Below are 21,734 nucleotides of genomic sequence, written 5' to 3'. Positions count from 1 at the left end.
AGACATTCTGCCAATGCAATCTTATGTACTGATCCAAACTGCTCTTTATTTTCACTATTTCTCATTCATTAAAACAAAAAAAAAAAGTTTTATTGCCTTGACTATGGAGGCAGATCTATCACTATTTAACCCTGCCAGATGACCATCAAATTGATGCCAAATATACCATCCACTTAGTTATCGTTTATTCCCTGAAAAACTCCTTCCTGAGAAAGAGGTGCCATTCACATCAGAAAACTATTTTGTTGCTTTTTTCCCCACAAAGGCTAAATCAGTGAAACACAAGATAGTAAGAGTTTTCCTCATGCAGGCCATTTATCTGTGGGCCAGTTATTGTTCCCCAGGGACTATCACAGACTCAAATAAAAACTTAAGTCCGAAGGGGCCTCTGAAGGTCACTGAGTTTCAACCTCCTGTTCACAGCAGGGCTAACTTCGAAGCTGGACTGTATGTTGCTTTGGACCTTGCCAAGCTCTAAAAATCTACAAGGATGGGTGATTCCACAAACCCTCTGAACAATCTGCTCCAACACAACTGTTCTCATGGCCAACAGTTTTCTTAATAGACAACTGAAATTTCCTTAGCTTCAACTTGTGACAACTGACTCTTGCCCTTTCCCTGTGCACTCCTGAAAGGCAGCTAGGTTCATTCTCTCTTTAATCCCCTTAAGATGGTAGAAGATAGCAGGTAGATGTCTTGACCTCCTCCATACTAAATAAATCTAGTTCCTCATTTTCTCCATCCCCCTAACCACATTAGTACCCCTTCACTGGAATACCTCCAGTTTGCCAGCATGCTTTGGGCTGCGCTAACCTGGGCACAGAATTTCAAATGTGGTCTTGCCAGTCCTGAGTACAGAAGTATTCCCTCAGCCTGTGGGCTATGTTCTTGCTAATACCACCACCATGAGGCTGGCCTTCATTGCTCCTAGGATGCAGTACTGACTCATGTTCAGCTTGCTGTCCACAAATACTCCATCATTCTTTTTGACAGTTATTAAACAGCACTCACGCTTGTACTGATGCACTAGGCTGTTACTTCCAGATGCAGGACTTCATATTCACCTTTGCACAGCATCTTGGGGGCTCTTGCTCACCAATTCCTGCAGACTGTTGAGGTCCATCTGAACAGCCACCCAGCCATGCCCTCCAGCATATCAACATTGCCCACCAATCTGATGTCATCTGCAAAACTTGCAGACAACATCTTCTGTACTACTATCCCCATCATTGATGAAGATATTAAACAGTATGAGACTCTGCTAGCTATTTTCAGGAAGAGAGCCCTTCTTGACTTTACTGTCAAGAAAATAAATTCATCAATAAAATTCGGGACTAAATTGTGAGCTCAAGGGCTAGATCACGAACACTGCCATCAAGTCAATTTAAGGATGCACCTCAAGTTAAGTGTTAATATAAGTAGGACTTTCAAAAAGTCCTGAAAAAAGTCCTAAAAAAGTCCTGAAAAAGTCCTGAAAGGCTGCATGAAACCCCTAGAAACTGACTGGCATTTAGAATTAAGATCCTTCAATACAGTAAAAACCACCAACCACTCTAGATACTCTGATAACCAAATTAAATGTTTTGGCATCATGTTCTGCTCCTATTTCCTTGCTAATTCTTTGGCAGAGTGACTGCAGAACAAACCCAAAGAAATAAGTTTGATTTTCCTCAAAGCTGTCAGTTTCTTCCTAATGAGGGGGTAAAAAAGCATCCAATTAAGAAAATAGGAAAATTAAGTTTATTTTCATCTTAGCCTTAATATAAGGGGTTTCTACACAGTAAAGCCATTACTTCCTTTCTGCATCAGCATTAGAGAACTGCTATTGCTACCATTCTATCAGCTATCTGTTGTAGCTTACAAGCATATTTTCTTGAAGAATTAAATGTCAGCTTGAATGACAAGAAATGGAAGAGCATCACAATTGAAGACCACTGATGTCACTGTAGTTGACTCAAGTACACTGAGAACAGATAAAGGTTTTCATTTGTACTTATTCTTATGTAAGTACATAAGGACAGTACCACTGCTCCGTAGAGACTGCTTCAATCCAAACAACTTTTTATGCTAAAACAGTGAAAGGAAATGCTAAGGAGATCTTCATCTTAGCTTCTTTAATCATAGACAGTCTTAGAAGCAGTATCATAACTGACCAAACCCCTTGTGCTGAACTGGTATCTCAGCAGCATTTATTCCAGACTTGCTTTGCCAAAGCCTAACTGTGTCCAGGAATACCAAGGAATTTTGTCTTTACACAGGGCTTTGAAGAAAAGTCAGGTACAAGACAGTGGCACAAATCTGTAAAAATACCAAAATAAAGAAAAAATCCCAAACCTTCCAAAAACAAACCAACGAACCCCCCCAAAAAAACCCCAACCAAACTAATTAAAAACAATCACAAATACTTCCTCAAGAACTCTGCATAATAAAATCTGGGAGTATCTGAGGAAATAAGCTATTCAGTCTGGTACCATGCTCTCCTCACAAAGTAACATGCAACATTACATCCTGAAGAAAGGGGATCAACTCAAGTCACAAGCAAGCAACTGTGTAAGAGATTGGCTTTTTTTTATGTAGCTCATACTTTGCATACACATGACTTGACCATGAAAGACAACTGCTGCTTAACAAAGGGCTGGGTTTTTTTTTTCAGCTTTAAAGATCACATCCCCTCAATACCACCCTATTCCCCACCCCCAGCAGTAGTACTACCAGAAATGACTGAAGTTCAGCAATTGTGCCTACATTTTTACAGTAAAAATGGCAACTCTGATCTTGCTACGTCCCCTCTTTGCTATTCCCAATATGACAGAATAAAGCTTGTAACTTAAAAAGCTGCAGCAACGAAGGCTAGTATGGTTTAAGTGAAATTGGCTGCTAAAGCTGTACTACCAGCACACATGCACTGCAAGTATTACAGTGAGCTTTAGCATAAACACACAAGTGTAAGCTTGCTGTGCTACAGTATTCTAAAATTTCACATAACCTTTCTACTTTGAGTACATTTCTGGTTGGATACATTTACTGATACCGGTCAAAAACCAGCACAAGTAAGGAATGCTGCCTACCTCTCTCCTCCACCCCAAAAATAACTACAAGTTATGCACACAGTAATTCCAGAATGTGCACAAAGAATAAATGGTTGGGCAGTGAGCAAAACAACTCAGCAAGGGAAGACAACCTGAAAAAGAGAAGCTGAAGAGAAGTCTTCTAGGCAAGTTACATGCCACTTAAAACCTATTCTACTCAGCTACCAACACTGAGGATGACCTACCCCTTCCCTCAAATTTAGAACAAGCACAAAACAACCAACCCAAAACTTAAAAACACACTAAGCCTTACAAGCCCAGAGTAACTGAATTGATGAATTTATACTTGTATTACTCTTTCATGACAACATGACTCTACCTTAGGACTGCTCTCAGAAGAGTTATGGTAGTGTAACTGAATCGGTCTCAAATGCAGAAAACCGACAGGTTAAATAAGACATCTAACATTGGTTTTCTGTACTCTACCAGTGAAGCATACAGCGTATTTTAAAAATACACTTTAGTGGACATTTAGCTTCATAAATATCATATGGGAATGAACAGGTATGTGAAGACAAGCACGTAGGAGATAAAGGGGCTGTGGATAAATACACTATTTTCTAGGGTAATGACTACCTGGAAAAAAGCTTTTAAAGGAAGTTGTATTCTAATTTTCACGATATTTCTTTTAAAAAAGCTCCACACTACTCTGAAAAGCAGCTACAATCCAAAAGGATTTGAAACATCTCATTGCTCAACCTGCAATAAAATTAATTAGATCTGACTTATGAGCTACACCTCTAAGATGCAGAAGGGAAGCTAGCTGAAGAAATAGCACAGCTAACTTCTGTGACTGGAGTTATGTTCTCAAATCAACCAAGAAGATACGCAGGCCTTTTTATTTTATTTTTTTTTTTTATTTTTTTTAAATGGAGTTCCTGTCATCATCTCATAAATCAGTTAGCAGGAAAACCAAATCAGCACTTCAGATTGACAAAGCAAATGTATTCCCTGCACTTCACTAGCGCAGAGACAAGAAGAGGTTTGTCAGGTAGGAAACACCTGTAGACACCATATAACATTCCCCAACCCATCCACCTTGCTTGCCTAGATGTGTTATGCTGCTCCCTCATGTAGTTCTGGTCACAGTTTTGGTCACAGAATCATAGAATCGTTAGGGTTGGAAAGAACCTTAAGATCATCTAGTTCCAACCCCCCTGCCAGGGGCAGGGACACCCCACACTAAACCATGTCACCCAAGGCCTCATCCAACCTGGCCTTGAACACCGCCAAGGATGGAGCATTCACAACCTCCCTGGGCAACCCATTCCAGTGCCTCACCACACAAACAGTAAAGAATTTCTTCCTTACATCCAATCTAAACTTCCCCTGTTTAAGTTTTAACTCATTACCCCTTGTCCTGTCACTACAGTCCCTGATGAAGAGTCCCTCCCCAGCATCCTTACAGGCCCCCTTCAGATACTGGAAGGCTGCTATGAGGTCTCCACGCAGCCTTCTCTTCTCCAGGCTGAACAGCCCCAACTTTCTCAGCCTGTCTTCATACGCGAGGTGCTCCAGTCCCCTGATCATCCTCGTGGCTCTCCTCTGGACTTGTTCCAACAGTTCCATGTCCTTTTTATGTTGAGGACACCAGAACTGCACACAATACTCCAAGTGAGGTCTCCCGAGAGCAGAGTAGAGGGGCAGGATCACCTCCTTCAACCTGCTGGTCACGCTCCTTTTGACGCAGCCCAGGATACGGTTGGCTTTCTGGGCTGCGAGCGCACACTGAAGCCGGCTCATGTTCATTTTCTCATCGATCAACACCCCCAAGTCCTTCTCTGCAGGGCTGCTCTGAATCTCTTCTCTGCCCAACCTGTAGCTGTGCCTGGGATTGCTCTGACCCAGGTGTAGGACCTTGCACTTGGCATGGTTAAACTTCATGAGGTTGGCATCAGCCCACCTCACAAGCGTGTCGAGGTCCCTCTGCATGGCATTCCTTCCCTCTGGCATATCAACCGAACCACACAGCTTGGTGTCATCGGCAAACTTGCTGAGGGCGCACTCAATCCCACTGTCCATGTCACCAACAAAGATGTTGAACAAGACCGGTCCCAACACCCATCCCTGAGGGACACCACTCGTTACTGGTCTCCAGCTGGACATCGAGCCATTGACCACAATTCTTTGCGTGCGGCCATCCAGCCAGTTCTTTATCCACCGAGTGGTCCACCCATCAAATTGATGTCTCTCCAATTTAGAGACGGGTGTCATGTGGGACAGTGTCAAACGTCTTGCACAAGTCCAGATAGATGACCTCAGCTGCTCTGCCCCTGTCCATCAGTTTTGTAGCCCCATCCTAGAAGGCCACCAAATTGGTCAGGCAGGATTTCCCCTTAGTGAAGCCATGCTGGCTGTCACCAACCACCTCCTTGTTTTTCATGTGCCTTAGCATTTCTTCCAGGAGAATTTGCTCCAAGATTTTGCCAGGCACAGAGGTGAGACTGACTGGTCTGTAATTCCCTGGGTCATCCATTTTCCCCTTCTTGAAAATGGGGGTTATATTTCCCTTCTTCCAGGCATCGGGAACTTCACCTGACTGCCATAATTTTTCAAATATGATGGCCAGTGGCTTAGCAACTTCATTCGCCAGCTCCTTCAGGACCCGTGGATGGATTTCGTCAGGTTCCATGGACTTGTGTATGTTTAGGTTTTTAAGATGGTCTCGAACTAGATCCTCTCCTACAGTGGGCCTGGGGTCTTCATTCTTACAGTCCCTGCGTCCGCCTTCCAAGACTTGGGTGGTGCAATCAGAGCCTTTGCCAGTGAAGACTGAGGCAAAGAAGTCATTAAGAACCTCAGCCTTCTCTAAAAGTGACATTCATGACATTATTTGTAAGCAGTTTAGCTGATGCTTGTATCCTTCTGAAAAATAGCGGCTTCTATAACAAGCCAAATTAAAATCTTTAAGAACGCTCATAAACTCATTCAGGAATCCTGTTGTTCCACAAAAGGACGGTTTTCATCCTGCCCTTGGTATCCTTTCCCTCACCACCACCACCCCTCCACACACTCTACCCACCTCCTCCAGTATATGATATAGCATCATCTAGCCTGAAAATCATGGTAACAATCCAGTGGTAGCTTTGTAAAGATGCTGGGATATTACATACAAGCCTCCTTTGTCAGCTCTGGAAAGCATAAGCAACACTTCTCAACTGTGTTCTGAAGCCTGGGGATAGGACACTTGCACTCCAAAAACCAGACCCAAATGAAAAACAAATTCAAGAAGTGATAGAAATTTACAAAAAACCAACTTTGACTGGACATTAATAATGTGATGAATTAGAATCACTGAGATTTTGTGAACTGGAAGCCAAGAGACACTGGCTGTCTGCACTGTTATTTTCACCACAGTAAATGGTCAATTGCAGGATGTACCACAGCTCTAAACAACAAAGACATTTTTTAGCAGATTATCAACTGCTAGGGAAGGGAAAATAGCAAGATAGACTGTACCATTCAGCGTGAAGAAACACGGCTGTTGTAATCAGTACAGCTAAAACTGAAGGAAGGCTTGAAAGCTTCAGTAACAGTAGGTAACTGAAGTAAGACAGTACATGCAATTTAAAATCCATCTCAACTTCATGGAGTTTTTTCAAGCTCACCAAAGTGCTACTTTTACAGAGCAGGCGGTAAATATAAACTCATTGGGCAGCAAAAGGTAAGGAGAACGAGCAGCTGACATTTCCTTATGGATACCTGTAGGAAAATGCACATTCGGCAAGAAGCAGTAAACCATGTTTGTTTTACTGGGACAACAGCAGTAGCAGACAGTTCAGAACACTGTTATTGTTGATTATCTAATACTTACCTAGCAGCACCCAACTGGAAAGTCCATTTACTACAGAATATACAGTAGAGACTTCTGGGGTAAAATTTCACAGTGAGAAGAGTGTCCTTAGATAGGCTTCCCTACTACCATACCTATAGTATTTCTCACAAAACCACCAAACAATCCAAAACTGTAATCAAGGACACAGCAACTCACTTTGCATGGAACAGGACATATCATAACCACAGCTGGTGTTGGTTTCCCCCATCAGCCCATGACAAAGCATAACAGAATCAGCTCATTCTCTCTCTTTTAGCAACAAAAGAATGCACTCCTTAGCTTTCATCATAAGAATTTGCTATGCTTTTTTTTTTTTTTCTTCTCACACCATTGTCTTTTATCTCTTCCAGAAGACATTTTCTTATGCAGATCCTATTACTTTTGGTAGCTTTTCATCTCCACCAGAAACTTAATCCACAACTAAAAAGTTACCATATAACCTGCAGGTTACTCTACAACTCATTCTTGTCACTCTTCCAGTTCTTTACTCCTCCCTCTTCCACCTTTTCTTGGGCATAGACAGAACAATTGAAACCAGAGTGTTTAAGGGTAGAATCTATCCGCAGAGCAAAGAAAAATTTGCCAGAATATAGGAGAAAGAAAACTGACTGCTAAAGCACAAACTATGAGTGAACGTCAAGCTATGCCAAGGCCTACTTCCAGTATCTCTTCTTGTCTGAAACAATGTGCAGGTACATAAGAACTTCATAAAAGTAAAGGTCTTACAAAAATACCAAAAATAGCTCTAACACTGACAGGAGATGTAATTTTTAACTTGGGACCAATTATGTTGCGCTCTAAGAGTACCAAAGAGATTAGTTGACACAATAAAATGAACTTCCCCTGCCATCAGAACTTTAAATGGTTTTGGACAGACTACACAGCACAAATTCAGTGTGTTCCTGGCCTCTAATACAGCTCTTTTCATTAAGATGTTGCATGGATGTATTTTGTAATTTAATTTTTTTAGCACAGTGACTTAATGGAAACCTTGGTGCTTCTGTCCAAAAGAACTGAACAAGGGCTAAACTTGTTTAACTGCATTCTCTATTATTTCTTCAAGGAAGCTCTACAGCACATATTCAAATTATGCAGAATGCAAACATATTTATTTCTGTTACTGACGTCATTTAGTAGACATATTCTCCATGGAGTTTCCAACACAGAAAGAGGCTGAATACCTACCACATAACTACACATGCTAAATTATGTCAGAAATTGATGTTTCTGCAGCTAATATACAGGTCCTCAGCTTCTACTCCAGTCCTTCTGCTGCCCTTTTTCATGCCGCAGCAACTAAGCTTGTATTAGCAACTAGTACAGTGCAGCATGGGCAGATGTGTTGTGTGGGTGCTGTGGACTTAACATCTAAAGGTGCTTTAGTTAAGGCTAGATCTAACCTGGCTATGGACCCTAGGCCTATTGAACAGTTGGCACACAACAAGCATGTTTCTGAAAGGCAGCTCCTATTTTCACTTTGGCCAGAAGAAACCTTAAAAAAAGCCTAGATGGTATAAGAAAATCAGGAAACTCACTCTACAAGTGCATTCTCCCAAGCTGAACTGCAAAGCTAAAGTAGATCTACCCACTGCATTCGGAGATGAAGACCAGAGATAAGCAAACCCCTGAAGCAATTACAGAATGAATGTTAGCTCCTCAGCACAGCTGCTTCTCCAGAGCTGCTCCGTGGTGTGCCACACTGCTTGCCAACTATACAGATGCATCTTGTACTGGCTTTTCCTGCTCACATGCTAGATGAATACATCTATAGCTCCAGTCTTCATTACTCTATGTTGTCACAAGTCACTGGTGCTCATGCACACACACTGTAGGGTACAGCACAGAGTGGAACAATCACATGCCCTCTGCTGAGCTGCTCTTTGGCTATTGCCTGCTTGCACCTGGGTACTGCTGGCCACATCGATGGGCATCTGCACTACCATGAGCAGAGGCACTGCAAGGCCCCAGGAGAAACAGCTTGCCCCTGCCATTACTGAAAGCATTTATTTCAGCCTTGTTTTTGAACAATTATGGGGGTACAGGAAGAAACTACGGCCACCCTTCCTTCCACCAAAATAAATAGAGGTTCCTGAACCCTCCCAGAACTCAGGCTGCTTTCAAATGTCTGTTTTGCCACTGGAACACAAAAACATCCAGAAATACTCTGTACCCACAGGTGTGAGTGCTTTTTTGTTTGTTTTTTTTTTATTTCCCCTCTCAATTCTACCCCTTGACCCTGAGAAACAGAGGATATCTACAGTGCCTTGATGTTTGAAGGGGACATATGTTTTAAAAAGCTTTTCCAACAGACATCTAAAGAACCTGGTTCCACCTATGTCTCAAACCCACCTTTGACTCCTGAACTGCAGTATGTTTTCAAAACTGAAAATTCATCTAAAAGCGATACAGGTAAATGACAGCACTTCAAACAAGTACCTCAACTATTCATACCAGTATAATAATTCAAAAATTAAAAACCTGAACTTAATTATATTGCCTCAAATCCTAATCATACTGTGAACAGTCTGCTTACAATTCTTTGTGTAATAGTATCTGTTTAGAAAACAGGTATTTAATCTTATTGTAGCATTTAGATTAACCATAGATCTTTAAGGGAAAAAATATCCTGTGAATTTACTCTCTGGATTTGACTAAACAATAGTTCAATAAGAAGATATTTCCTCTACTATATGTCATTGTGGCATCTCTTTCCAATCAGTTTCACATGTTTGCTTTAAGAGTTTCTAGCCAGGATTGCTCCATTTTGTAGCTTCCCACATACCCTACCATAAACAGCAATAAAAACTTGACTTCTGTTTGTGAGTGACACTCAGATGAGGGAAATCACCAGAAGGATCAAAGAATAACAGAATACCAGGTCAGAATGGACCTCAAGGATCATCTGGTCCAACCTGTACACATTTCTAGCAGTGGAGCATTTTTTAAAAGCCATAAAAGTTACACAATCCTGTCCAATGTAGCCATTTTAAAGCACAAATTGATGGAGGTAGAAGTCTCTTTGTACAGAATCTTCTGATAATGTAGGAAAGGATATTATAACAGCCCTTTCTCCCTGTGCAACCAGCTAACATCATCAGTCACCAGTTCTCACTCCTCGATTTTGTGCCTAATAGTGGCTACGGATTAAATGTAAATGTAAGAATTTTAGTTTCTACTGCTGGTAACAATCCCAAACCCAAGCATGAAAACACCATGTTACATACTGTGTGGCATAGGAGTGCCATTTCTTTCTCTAGCCAAAGATAAACTGCTGTGCCCTAAGGCACAGAATCAGGTTTAAAGCAGATTACTGCTTTAGTAACTTGGTTGGTGTACTGCCAACTAAAAGATCCTATCCAACACACCCTTATTAAAGTTACATTGCCATGTACTTCACTCAAATGACACAATTGACATTAAGCAATATTTACCTGCTTCTTCTTTAATAAATGACAAATCTTCTTCTGGATATGGGACTGATGGTTGCAACACTGAGCAATCTTCTGAGTTCTCTTCAGTATTAGGTGGTATATTATAAATAAATCTCTTTGCAGTTTGGTTTTTCCTTCTTGCTTTTCCAGGCTCTTGAACTGATTGTCCCTGTGCACCCATGTCATTCCATACAAAAACTTTTCCTTCACCTTGTGATTCATTCTCAGCCATTTCAGGTGAGCTGTCCTGGACCCAACTGCAGTCATTCATTTGGTAGCTTTCCATTTGGCCCTCATCAATCGAGTAACCATCATTCTCAGTTTTTATGCTACTTGCCAGGTTGGTAAGGTTTCGTGTTGCCCAGAAGCTGGCAACTTTCTGATCCCTTGGAGACAAACCATCCCTACTAACAGATCTTCTGTTGTAATCCACTACAACGGTCTCTGGAGCTTCTGATTTTATGCTTATGTTTAAGGCATCTTTAATGAAGTTGCGGCAGGACTGGACAACCTCTGTCATCTGAAGGTAGCTGGCCACTGACATCACTTCAATGGCATTTTGGCTCGTAAGCACGAGGTTACCAGAATATAAGAAGTCCAAGATGACAGAAAAACCTTGAACAGCAACAACGTCTAAATAGGTAACAGTGGTTTGGTTCCGGCTTTCTTTGTTTGTAAAGCAATACAGAGTCTTAAAGAAGCGGCTGCCTGCAACCAGGATGTTCTTGTGAGCTCTGAAGACCCTCCCACTCACCACAATATTAACATCACAAAGAATGCCTTTCTTCCTCTGCTCGTTGAGCTCTTGCAGGAGCTGATAGCAGTAAGAGTTCTCATTTGGCCTGCTGTTAAAATCACAGTATCCTTCATTATTCAGTTCTGCCGGTAACTCTGACTCCTGCAATTAAAAAAACCACAACCATAATTACCTCTTAATGAATGCTCTTCTTAGTCCTCCAACACTATAATATGGATATGAAGATAAACTCAAAATAATTTTACTTAAACAATTTTTTGTTACTTATGTTCTTGGTCACAAAGGCAGGTAGAAATAAATAATTAAGAAAAATACTCTTCTGAAAACTAAGTATCACGAGCTTATTCTGCACCTTCTGCCCCCAATTTGACACAAAACCGGAACCAGCAGAATTCCTTGAGGGCAAAGGAAATGACATTTTAGCCAAAAGTAAGAAGATTTAGTTGAGTGTAAAGTACTTGTTTTTCTTAACCCACATATATTAAAGATTCAGGAGTGTCTAGTTTTAAATAGATGGTTCTCACATATCTAACCTCCTGCTCTTCCCTAGAAATCTCCACTTAAATAGGCAAGTAGAACCCTGATAAATGATTTAACATTTTCTCATGATTAAAGATGAATACATAAAGGTTAGGTCAGTATCTCCCAATCTGGTTTGTATGTTTTGTATGTCACTGAAGCAGTTATAATAGCAGATATATTTCTTATACAATCCTACACATCAGGTATTTATTTTTTATTTTCTAATTGTGGCATGGTTAGGATTAAACAGCTATATTATATGACAAGTGACAGAATATTACAGTGACCAAACAAAACTTAATCTTCCCTCACATTATTTGTGATTTTCCTGAATCAAGCACCACTGAAACTTTCTTGTAGCAACATCTTTAACTAGCACATACTTGTTACACAGACCATATGTACTTTGTCTCTCTACAACCTTTTCAAGATGTGATCTCAAATATGGTTTGAAGATTTTGCTCAAAGCAGTATCAGACAAACCAACACCAGGAAATAACTTGTTATGAAAGATTAGTTCAGACAGTGAGAGGCTGATAAGTAACAAAAAACCTGAACTGGATTTTAGAGCACTTAGAAAACTTTAAACTGATGTTTAGACAATGATAATTCAGAGCTGCTACAAAGGAACAGCTAGGAGAAAGCAGAAGACAACACAGACTGGCAGGTTTGACACCACACTTACATTCATTGACACATGCTGCCATCAAGTGCAGCAACTATGAGTGTTTTATGCTGGATCTCCAAGATTCTCTCTCCTTCTCTAACAAATAAGGACAGAACTGGCTGACTCAAATAGTTTTGGATGAGAGATGAGCTTTTGCAGAATCCATCATTATTTTTACCTCTCATTGCCTAAAACACAGGAAATCACAGATTTGGGGGCTAGAGGTATCCTTAAAACTCAACTGCCTCAACATTTCAGGTTGAAATCAGCATTAATAAGGAAATGCTAATGCTGTCATGAGTCCATCATCTATATTGGAGCTAAAACATATGCTGCAGATAAGCACTACCCTTAATTTTGGACTATGGCAGAAACCAGCTATGTTAAAAACTAAAACGTCACTTTCCATCACACAGGAATTAGTGCATTAAATTAATACTCACCTCAATTTCTAATTCCAATGTGGATCCCTGAGATGACAACAGAAGCTGAAACTACATCTTCTAAAATGATACTTACATCTATAGGCAGCAAATAATGCCCAGCATTAAACACAACAGACACTACCATTTCAGCATCTCCTGCAGAGAAATTTCAGATTGCTATCACACTGAACTTGTGTCTAAATCTCTACCCTTCTCAGAAAAACACTTCAGTGACAAGACAAGGTAGAAATAAAAGCAATTAGTTTCTGCGAAAAAAAGGCAACAGATCTTTGTCCAACCTTGGCCTAATTTTTTTTCTGTGTACTTCCTGACACACCCAAGTACTCCATCAGATCAGAGCTCTGAAACAGAGAGTGTATCCCAAATGTGTGACAGCTATGTCTATCACTCTAAGTTCTCAACAGATTTCAGATCTGGACTAGCTTCTTGTCACTCCAGCAGCAGAGTACTGAGTAGTTTCAAAACACCAATTACACTGACTTTGGATCCCATTAAGATAAAATTATCGTATGCTGAAGTGTTGTCACTCTAGTCAAAGTCAATCATCATTGACTTGCACCTCACATAATAAATGTTAGGTAGATGCTGTGATAGCTGACAATTTCATTCTCTGAGAACATGTTAAACACCACATAAAATTTAAAAATTATCTGCAGCCGTTTTCTTTTTACAAATGTCTGATTCAAAAATCCAAGAGAGATATGTAACATTTTAACTGAGCATGTGTATGTATCCAGTCAAGCTGACAGGAAGAGAAACAGAGCTTTACAACAGGGGTGTTTTGTTGTTCTTTTCCTAAGAAGAAAACAAGCCATCATGGAAAAAGGAGCTGCGGATCACAGAAGTGCCACAGAAACACAAGACTGATATTTTCATTATGAGAGGACCAGAAGACCAAGTGAAAAATAAGAGACATTATTCAACTAATGTCCAACCTATAGGGATGTGTGGTGGTGAAAAGAGACTGATAGTACAGCTTCACAGAAATGGGTACATAAAGATTTTTAAAATGAACTGTAATACTGGAAACAACTGTTTGCCCACTGGTATGGAAGTAGCTAACCCTAATGCCACACCTCAAATGAAATGAAACTGTTATCAAGTCTCTGTACAGCAAGCCTGACAAATAGAACTGACATTTACTATGAGAAAAACGAAATAAACAATGTCCCTTGGAGAGTTTTAAGCGTCTCCCTTTTGTGCAGAAAAAGTACAATACAGTTCAACAGGAGGTAAGGTGCAAAAAATAATTACAGAAAATCAAAAGTGTATTTTCAAGCTTCTGTTACTTTCGCTGTGTTCATGGCACATCATAAGGGTACTGTTTTTCCTCATGAAAATCACAAACTAACGACATTCGCTTAGACTGTATTTTCAGAATACAGACTGAATACTAGCATCACCCAATATTCCTCTTCCAACACCAAACTACCTTACCCTTTAATAAAAATAGTAAGAAATCTAGACTAAAAATCAGGAGTACTTCAGTTTTGTTTGTAGAATCTACAGCATAAGTTGAAAAACTTCTCTCTGTAGGTGAGATCAAGAAGCCATCTAACAGAACAGAGACCACTCAAGGAAACTAATGTCCTCATTTTCAATTAAGTTGGACTCATCTGAACTAAATTACTTTCATATGTATAATTCACTAATTAAACTTGCCTAACAGTTAATAGGAGCAGAAACAGATGACAAATCTGTGCTACCAGAAACTTGCTTTTCTTTCTCTGCCTGTGCCATCAGCATACTCTGTCCCTGAGAGCAAGAACAGTGAAGGGCAAAAGGAGAGATAAAAAGAGAAGCAAAACCAATCTAACCACAGGTTCCATCTCAGATGGAATGAAGAGTAGTTACGCCACATTTTCGTAATCCCTTCCCCACTACCACACCTCACTCTACAGCAGTTCCCTATGCCTCCAAATTAATTCTCATCCTGAAAAATGGATCCTCTAACAAAAGTGAGCTATCAGGAGCACGTGCTGCTACAGAGGAAAATTATCTCAAAATATGGTCCTATCAGCTGCACACATAATGCTCTGCTACTGTTTTACCTGCCTTAGCATTGCCCACAGAAATGCTAAGGCATGTAAGCAATTTCAAACTGTCCCATTAATTACTTAACATCCAAACCAGTAGTTCGAGGTCTGGTAAAAAAAGCTATGTAAAAAACCAAACAAACAGTAAATGACAGTCCTTACTCTGATGGCCTGCCTCCTCAACTTCTTTGCTCTGCTAAGAGTAATTCAAGAACCTAGAATACTACAGCATAACTCTTATAACTGAAGCATGACTCCTATTCATCACAGCTCACAAAAAACAAACAATTACAGTTCACATGATAAAAATAACACATCAAAAGCCTTCTCCTTTTGGAGAGCTTCTGCTTTAAGCCAACATGCCTGCTAGGCTGGAGAAAGCTTTTCTGGCAGTATTTCCAAAGCTCAGCTTCAAATTATGTCCAGAGAGAAAACGTTTCAAGAAGCTTCTTTGAGAGGAACAACCCACATCAGCCAATAAATCTGCATCTGCGGATCTAAATTCACCACAGAATTAAAATTTTTTACAGTGATTTCCTAGTAAATGTCTATTTAAGATTTTTGCAACACAATAGTCTATATATTTAAAAAAAAAAAAAAAACAAACAACCACCACAAAACAGGTAGTTTCAAGCAGATAGTATCATTTGCTAAGCTTAAAAATGAAGACATTATTTTTAAAAATAGAATAGAAAAAATAAGTCAAGATTTGTGTCTTAGAAAGAGGCACCAACTGACAGCTCAATACCCTTGAATTACAGCAGCTGCAACCACTTGTGATGTATTTTGGCATTCCAAATTAAATGTATCCCAAAAATAAACCAAAATCATCACTCATTTCTTCATGAGTGTAATATTCAACAGACCTATAGAAATTCCCACTGTTTTACTGTCTCAACACCTACAATTTCCTTTTCACACTCGAACAGTGGCATTATGCCATATGTTTATTAGCAGCTGCTAAACATGCCCTGCAGTTGAAGCTTGTCAAGTCAAGAATACATGTGTGTTGTCTCTAACACAAATGCTGAAAGATCTCTCCCAAGTTTCATTTAATCTAAACGGCTTTTCTGCCTCATTATGTACATTGGAAATACGGTCAGGGTACAAATTACCTACTTTTGTTCCAAGTATCTGGTATCATGGCATTAAGGAAAAAATGTGTCTATTGTTTTGGTATTAATCTAAACACATGTATCAAGAAATTCAAGTGCTATTAAAAGTGTGAAAGGATATGGAAATTAAACAGAAAAGCCAAAAGAAACAGAGATTCTTGATCAGATTTTTGATTAAGCAAGTGTAACCTCAAACTGTACCACAAAGAAAACTACACTGACTCTCAAAAAACTGCAATTCTTTCCCTTGCAAGAATTTTTTAACTGAAATGTAATTGCACAGGGATGCATCCAGCAGTTTTCCCACTTGAAAACACCAATCTCTGTACAGCTACCTCATAGAAGCTTATCTTTAATACAGCACAAAAGAACCACTGATGCATCTCACCTGCCCTACTGTTTCATTTATTACAGTTACTACAAATACTTTTTCTTAAACTCTCAGTGGTATAAAAGCAGAGGCTCATTGCTTATAAAGATACCCATGACAATGAAAGGCTAATCTTCAAATAAATACTTACATGAACTTTAAAGCTACTGTGGCACACAAGCCAATAATACTTTGTCCCCCTTCCGACCACCCAGTATTTAGCAGTCTTACAACAGACTAGGCATAGTAACACAAAGAAAAAGCTACAAAGTTCAATAGGAAAAACTGTTTGGAATAGGTTTCAAATTTGTTTGTTTGTAGCTTACTGTGAGTGAGATAAACTTCTGAAGTGTGGCATTAAGTAGCCACATCTAGTAAGGCTACACTATGATGGGACATACCTTCACGACTCAAAGTTAGAAACTAGGCAACAAGGTGGTAAGGAATATACTGCAAAAATATTTAAAAAAGAAAAAAAAAAACAAAGCTTATTTTCAACTATACAAAGAGGCAAAAGAAACTAATTATGAAAGTTTCAAAATTAGAAACAAGTTTTTTAAAGCAAGTTCGGATAAAAAACAAATCCCAGATTGGAGGAAACTGATAAAATGACCTACTGCCACGAAATATCTGTAACAATAGCTGCCTTAGAGATACACTTACTAAAAAGGTAGTAATTGCTCATCTTGAACATGAATGTTTCATTTGTAAATCCAAAAATATTTTTGATAACTGATATTTATGATCTGTAAGGTTTTCCTTGCAGTCCTGCAGCAGTTTCACATAAAACTTGCATATCTTTTTCAACTAGCTCTAAGAAAATGCATGTCCACTTAACATTTTACCTGCCATCCTGATATCCTAACTAAACATGAGAATAGCAGCTCTTGTCCAAGGTACCCCGAGCTCCTTAAAGCACTCAAGCAATAAGCTCCATTTAACGACTGCACTACAATTTGGACTCCAGATACAGCAGTACAACCAAGGCGAGTTGTTTGAATTATAACTTAGTAATAGTGAAAAACGGAGCGATCAGGGGTTAATTCCAGCTAACAAATCCAGATCAGCTCAACAGCTCTCGTATTAGCCTAACCTGAAGCACATCGGTTTGTGTCAGCTGAAAAGTTTAACGCCAGCTAGGCGATCCGATGGAACTTTTGCGGTGCAGCCTTCCCTTTCCTTAGGAGGAAAGGCTGCAGGAGGCTGGCGATTCAGCTCAAGTATTCTATAGGAGCTTTCCATCCACGTATGTTCTGGAGTTAACCCTGCCTTATTCGTAAGAGCAACCAGGAAAAGTAGTAAATTTAAGTTTAGCAGGGAACATGAAGAGCTTCACTAGTCCTAAAGCATTAAGGAAAGCTGGCATATTAACATGGCTTTCAGGAAACCACATGTTTATCTCTAGCACACACCAAGCAATTGCAGACTTCTTGCTCAGTAACTCAATCTAAAGCAATATAGTCGAGAATAAAAAAAAAAAAAAAAAAAATAGAAGATTGACTACTCAGAGTTATCCGATCGGTGCGCGGGGACCACACCGTTAAGAACAGCAAAGTAATTCTGCCTTCACGCTGGCAGGTACGAGTTTCACACGCAGTCGGTAGCCGGACACTACCCCCTCCTCCCCGGTACCGCAGGAGGAAGTTGTAACGAGTGTTTTTAAATCAGTGCTGCGACACTATTCGCACGCAACTTTTTTTCCCACGTTACTGGTTTATCTTCACAACATAAACTAATGAAAACAACACTCGCTCCCTTCGAACGGGTAACGTTAAGCAGGCACAGCCATAAACAATAGCTCGCACTCCGGGGCCGCAAAACGACAACGCTGACAGCGCCGTGACCGCCCAAACCCCACGGGAGCGTCACCCCAAACCGAGAGCGGACTCGACCCCCGCGCCGGGGACAGCTGCGCACCGTGCCGAGCCCTCCGGGCAACACCACACGCAGGAAGCTATTTAAGTAAGTTAACACACGTGGGCATAAAAAAACCAGCCACCTAAGCGAAAGGGGAGCCCGGCCTTCCCCCCCGAGCTTAACCCGCCCCAACCCTACCTGCTCGGGGCTGACGGGCTCGTTGAGGCGATGCTCAGCGGAGAGGTGGTGCCGCAGGAGCAGAGTACGCTTGTAGTTGCGGGTGCCCTTGCAGAGCTCGTCGTGTCCCCCAGGCAGGGGCCCCCCGGCTATGATGAGCTCGGGAGGCGCGGCGGCGGCCAAGGCGGCCGTGCACCAGGCGCAGGACATAAGGCCGGTCTCCTGGCAGTAGTAGAGCCATGGGAACTCCTTGAGCCAGGAGCCCTGGAAGGAGATGTGCAGCTTCTGCAGAAGGGACTTGGGCCTGGCTAGCGGAAAGTGTTTGATGCTCTCCCCCTCGCCCGCGCCCACGCTGCTGCCCTCCGCCTCGTCCCCTCCATCGCCGCCCGACCGCCTGCTGCTGCTGCAGCTGCCGCCCTCGGCGCCGCTGCCGTCGCCCAGGCTGCCCCCTTCACCGTCCTCCTCCTCGTCGCTGCTGTCGCTCAGGGAGCCCCCGTCCTGGACCAGCTCCTTCCCCTCCAGCAGGCCCTCCGGCTCCAAGCCCTCCGCGCCCTCCAGCTCCATCTCCTCGTCCGCCCCCCGCCCATTGAAGTGCTTCCGCGGCCAAGCCGAGGCCTCGCAGCCATTGTTAGAGCCAGACGAGGCGGCGAGGAGCCCCCCGCCGCCCCGAAAGGCCAGTGTCCGGCGATTTCTCTCGGTGAACGTGGGGCCGGCGGCGGGGGGCAACACGGCGTCCTGAGGCAGCAGCAGCTCCTTCTCGTCGGCGGCGCCCTCCAGATCCTCGGCCTCCAGCCCCTCCAGCTCCACTTCCTCGTCCGCCCCGCGTCCGTTCAGCGGCTCAGGGTCCTGCCGGTCCCAGGCCTCGGCCGCACCGCCGGCAGCCGCCGCCGCGGTGACGAGGCCTCCGCCGCGAAACGCCAGCGTCCGCCGGTTCATCTCCGCGAACATGGCGCGCGCCCGCCCCCCGCCTCACGCCCCTGCCCCGCCGCTCCCCGCCTGGCCAAGGGCTCTGCCCGCGGGAACGGGGGAAGGAGGCGCCGGTTGCCGTGCGGGAAGGGCGGGGGTGGCGGCCGCGAGAAAGACAGAGTCCGGCCGCGTCCCCCCCCCCGCCCCGGCTCCGGCCTAGATCACTGCCGCAGGCTGCCCACAATGGATCCCGCTCGGCAGCGCTTCCGTCCCTACAGGCCCCGGATCGGGTCGAATGGCAAATGAACAACGGGCTGTTCCCACAATGCACCGGGAGAGCCGCCGCAGGGGAGGGGGAGCGCGAGCGGGGGGCGGGCAGGCAGGGGGCCGGCGGGGCGGGAGCCACACATGGGGCGCGTCACGCGACCCTGCGCCGCCCGCGCCCCGCGCCGCTCCCCGCTCCGCCCACCTCACGGCGGAGGGGGAAACAGGGGGTAAACATCGAGCATCTCCCTCCCACAGCGGGGCCATAGCCCCCGCTCTTGTCCCCTGCGCAAGCGCAGCGTGAGACCGGCCGCGGGTTCCCGGGGGTGAGCGGCGGCGGCAGCAGCGTCCCGGTTCTGCCCGGCGGGAGCGCGGCTCAGCGGTACCGTTAGGCGCGCCGCGCGCAGCCCGCACGTGCCTGCTGGGCGTGTCTCTCCACTGGGCGAAGGCTCGAGGTGCGGCCGGTAACGGGGCGGTTGAGAGCAGTGGTGATTCTGTGCTGGTTCCCCGCGGCCGGGGGCCTCACTCGGGGGAGGGCGAAAGGAGAAGCGGGGAAACCCCTACATCATTGCTTGATGAGTGAGGAACGGGGAGGAGAATGAAGGAAAACTGGATGAGCAGTGCTGGTGCAGTCACTCCGCGCCGTACACGGGCAGATTGATGCCCAGCCGGTTCCTGAGGAAAAGATGATTGACTTCCCTAAATCCACTTCTCCCAGTGCTGCTGCAGATGTTACACGCTCTTTTGGTTCAGGTCATCTGCACAGTTGCATCACCTCTCAACCTCTTCGGCACCCCCAATCTGTTCACTGTAAGAAACAGCAAAGGCCTCCATGCTGTGCGAGCACTCTTAGCAATCACAGCCCATTCAACCCTCTCTGAGGAAAACTGACTCCATCCCCGCCAGAGTCAGGACAACAGGCAACAAATAATGCCAGATAGGGTCATGGAGTCCTCCAGATAAAGTGAGGTGGTGTCACTGTCCTATAATGCTGGTATATACTACATTCGTCAGTAATAAAAGGCACACCTCTTTGTCTTGGCCTGGAAATACATGCAGCGGTCTGGGAGAACTGACTTTGGCTTAAACTTTGGAGAGGAATTTGCAAAAATACTATAAATGCTGCAAATCTGCTGTAAAGGAGAATGCTTTCCTCCTTCCAAAAATTACTTGGGAATAGAAGACCTCTGATAGAAAATGAACTGATATTCTGGAAAGATTAAGGAAATCTTTTCTAAAATTCTGGGGGAGAGAGGAGGGAAGAATCTATCATAGAATCATAGAATCGTTAGGGTTGGAAAGGACCTTAAGATCATCTAGTTCCAACCCTGCTGCCATGGGCAGGGACACCCCACACTAAACCATGCCACCCAAGGCCTCATCCAACCTGGCCTTGAACACCGCCAGGGATGGAAGCATTCACAACCTCCCTGGGCAACCCATTCCCGTGCCTCACCACCCTCACAGTAAAGAATTTCTTCCTTATACCCAATCTGAACTTCCCCTGTTTAAGTTTTAACCCGTTACCCCTTGTCCCTTGTCATGGAGAAATACAAACTCTAAAGGCAGTTTCAGATCTCCAGGAGAGGAGTGACGATGGTTTAAATTTAGGCAAGGGAGCAGAGGAGTGATGGGAGATGAATAGTTTTGAAATTTGCTGTGCCTCACTGGGGCACAGGATGGAGATAGTGATTCAGATCTGGGTCCATCAAAGCAAAGGGTTCCCACAATGCAGCCTCCCTAAAACACAAAACAGACCCATATTTCATAAACCTTTGAGCTTTGTGAGGTATCTATGTTTTTACATTGCTGAGGCACTTGCTCCTTGTTTGACAGCTGACTCAGCACTTAACCTACATCAAAATTTCTTACCCATTTTGTATTGCTTTTAAGAAATGTTTGTAGGTTGTTTGTCACCATATGTTTAAACTAGCACAGATTGCAGCAAGTGTATACAGGAAGGTTACATTAAGAATCCCTACTGGGATATACATTTACAGAACAGATTACTTGTGATCTCCAGGAACATACCCTGCACCCAAAACTACTGTGTTTCACACCTACCCAGCGGACATCCAGGAATGAGGTGGGATAAGATACTTAAGAGGAATGGTAGGCTAAGGAGCTGTAGGTCCCTATCTTGGAGTGCAGAGAAATGTTATTTCATTGCAGCAGGTAATCCGGAGTGCTAACAGATCAATGCAGAATCATAAAGTAATTTAGATTGGAGGAAGCCTCCAGAGTTCACTCAGGGCCAACTTC

At 43.2% G+C, this 21,734-nt stretch overlaps 1 protein-coding gene across 1 annotated transcript in view; it reads right to left on the bottom strand.

Annotated features, from left to right (window-relative positions):
• Positions 1–19,250, bottom strand: part of ZBTB10 (zinc finger and BTB domain containing 10) — a gene marked incomplete at both ends in the record, with an annotated part of 28,268 nt that extends 9,018 nt beyond the window's left edge. The window contains 2 exons of the mRNA XM_080610308.1: positions 10,356–11,253; positions 18,324–19,250. Of these exons, the coding sequence (XP_080466434.1) occupies positions 10,356–11,253; positions 18,324–19,250 (1,825 nt within the window). The remainder of the gene's footprint in view (positions 1–10,355; positions 11,254–18,323) is intronic.
• Positions 19,251–21,734: the final 2,484 nt, after the last annotated feature.

The sequence above is a fragment of the Psittacula echo genome (assembly GCF_963264785.1).
Source record: "Psittacula echo genome assembly, chromosome: 2".
Taxonomy (NCBI): Eukaryota; Metazoa; Chordata; class Aves; order Psittaciformes; family Psittacidae; genus Psittacula; species Psittacula echo.
The sequence above is the reverse complement of the archived record's forward strand: the minus strand, read 5'-3'. Positions and strand labels throughout refer to the sequence as shown.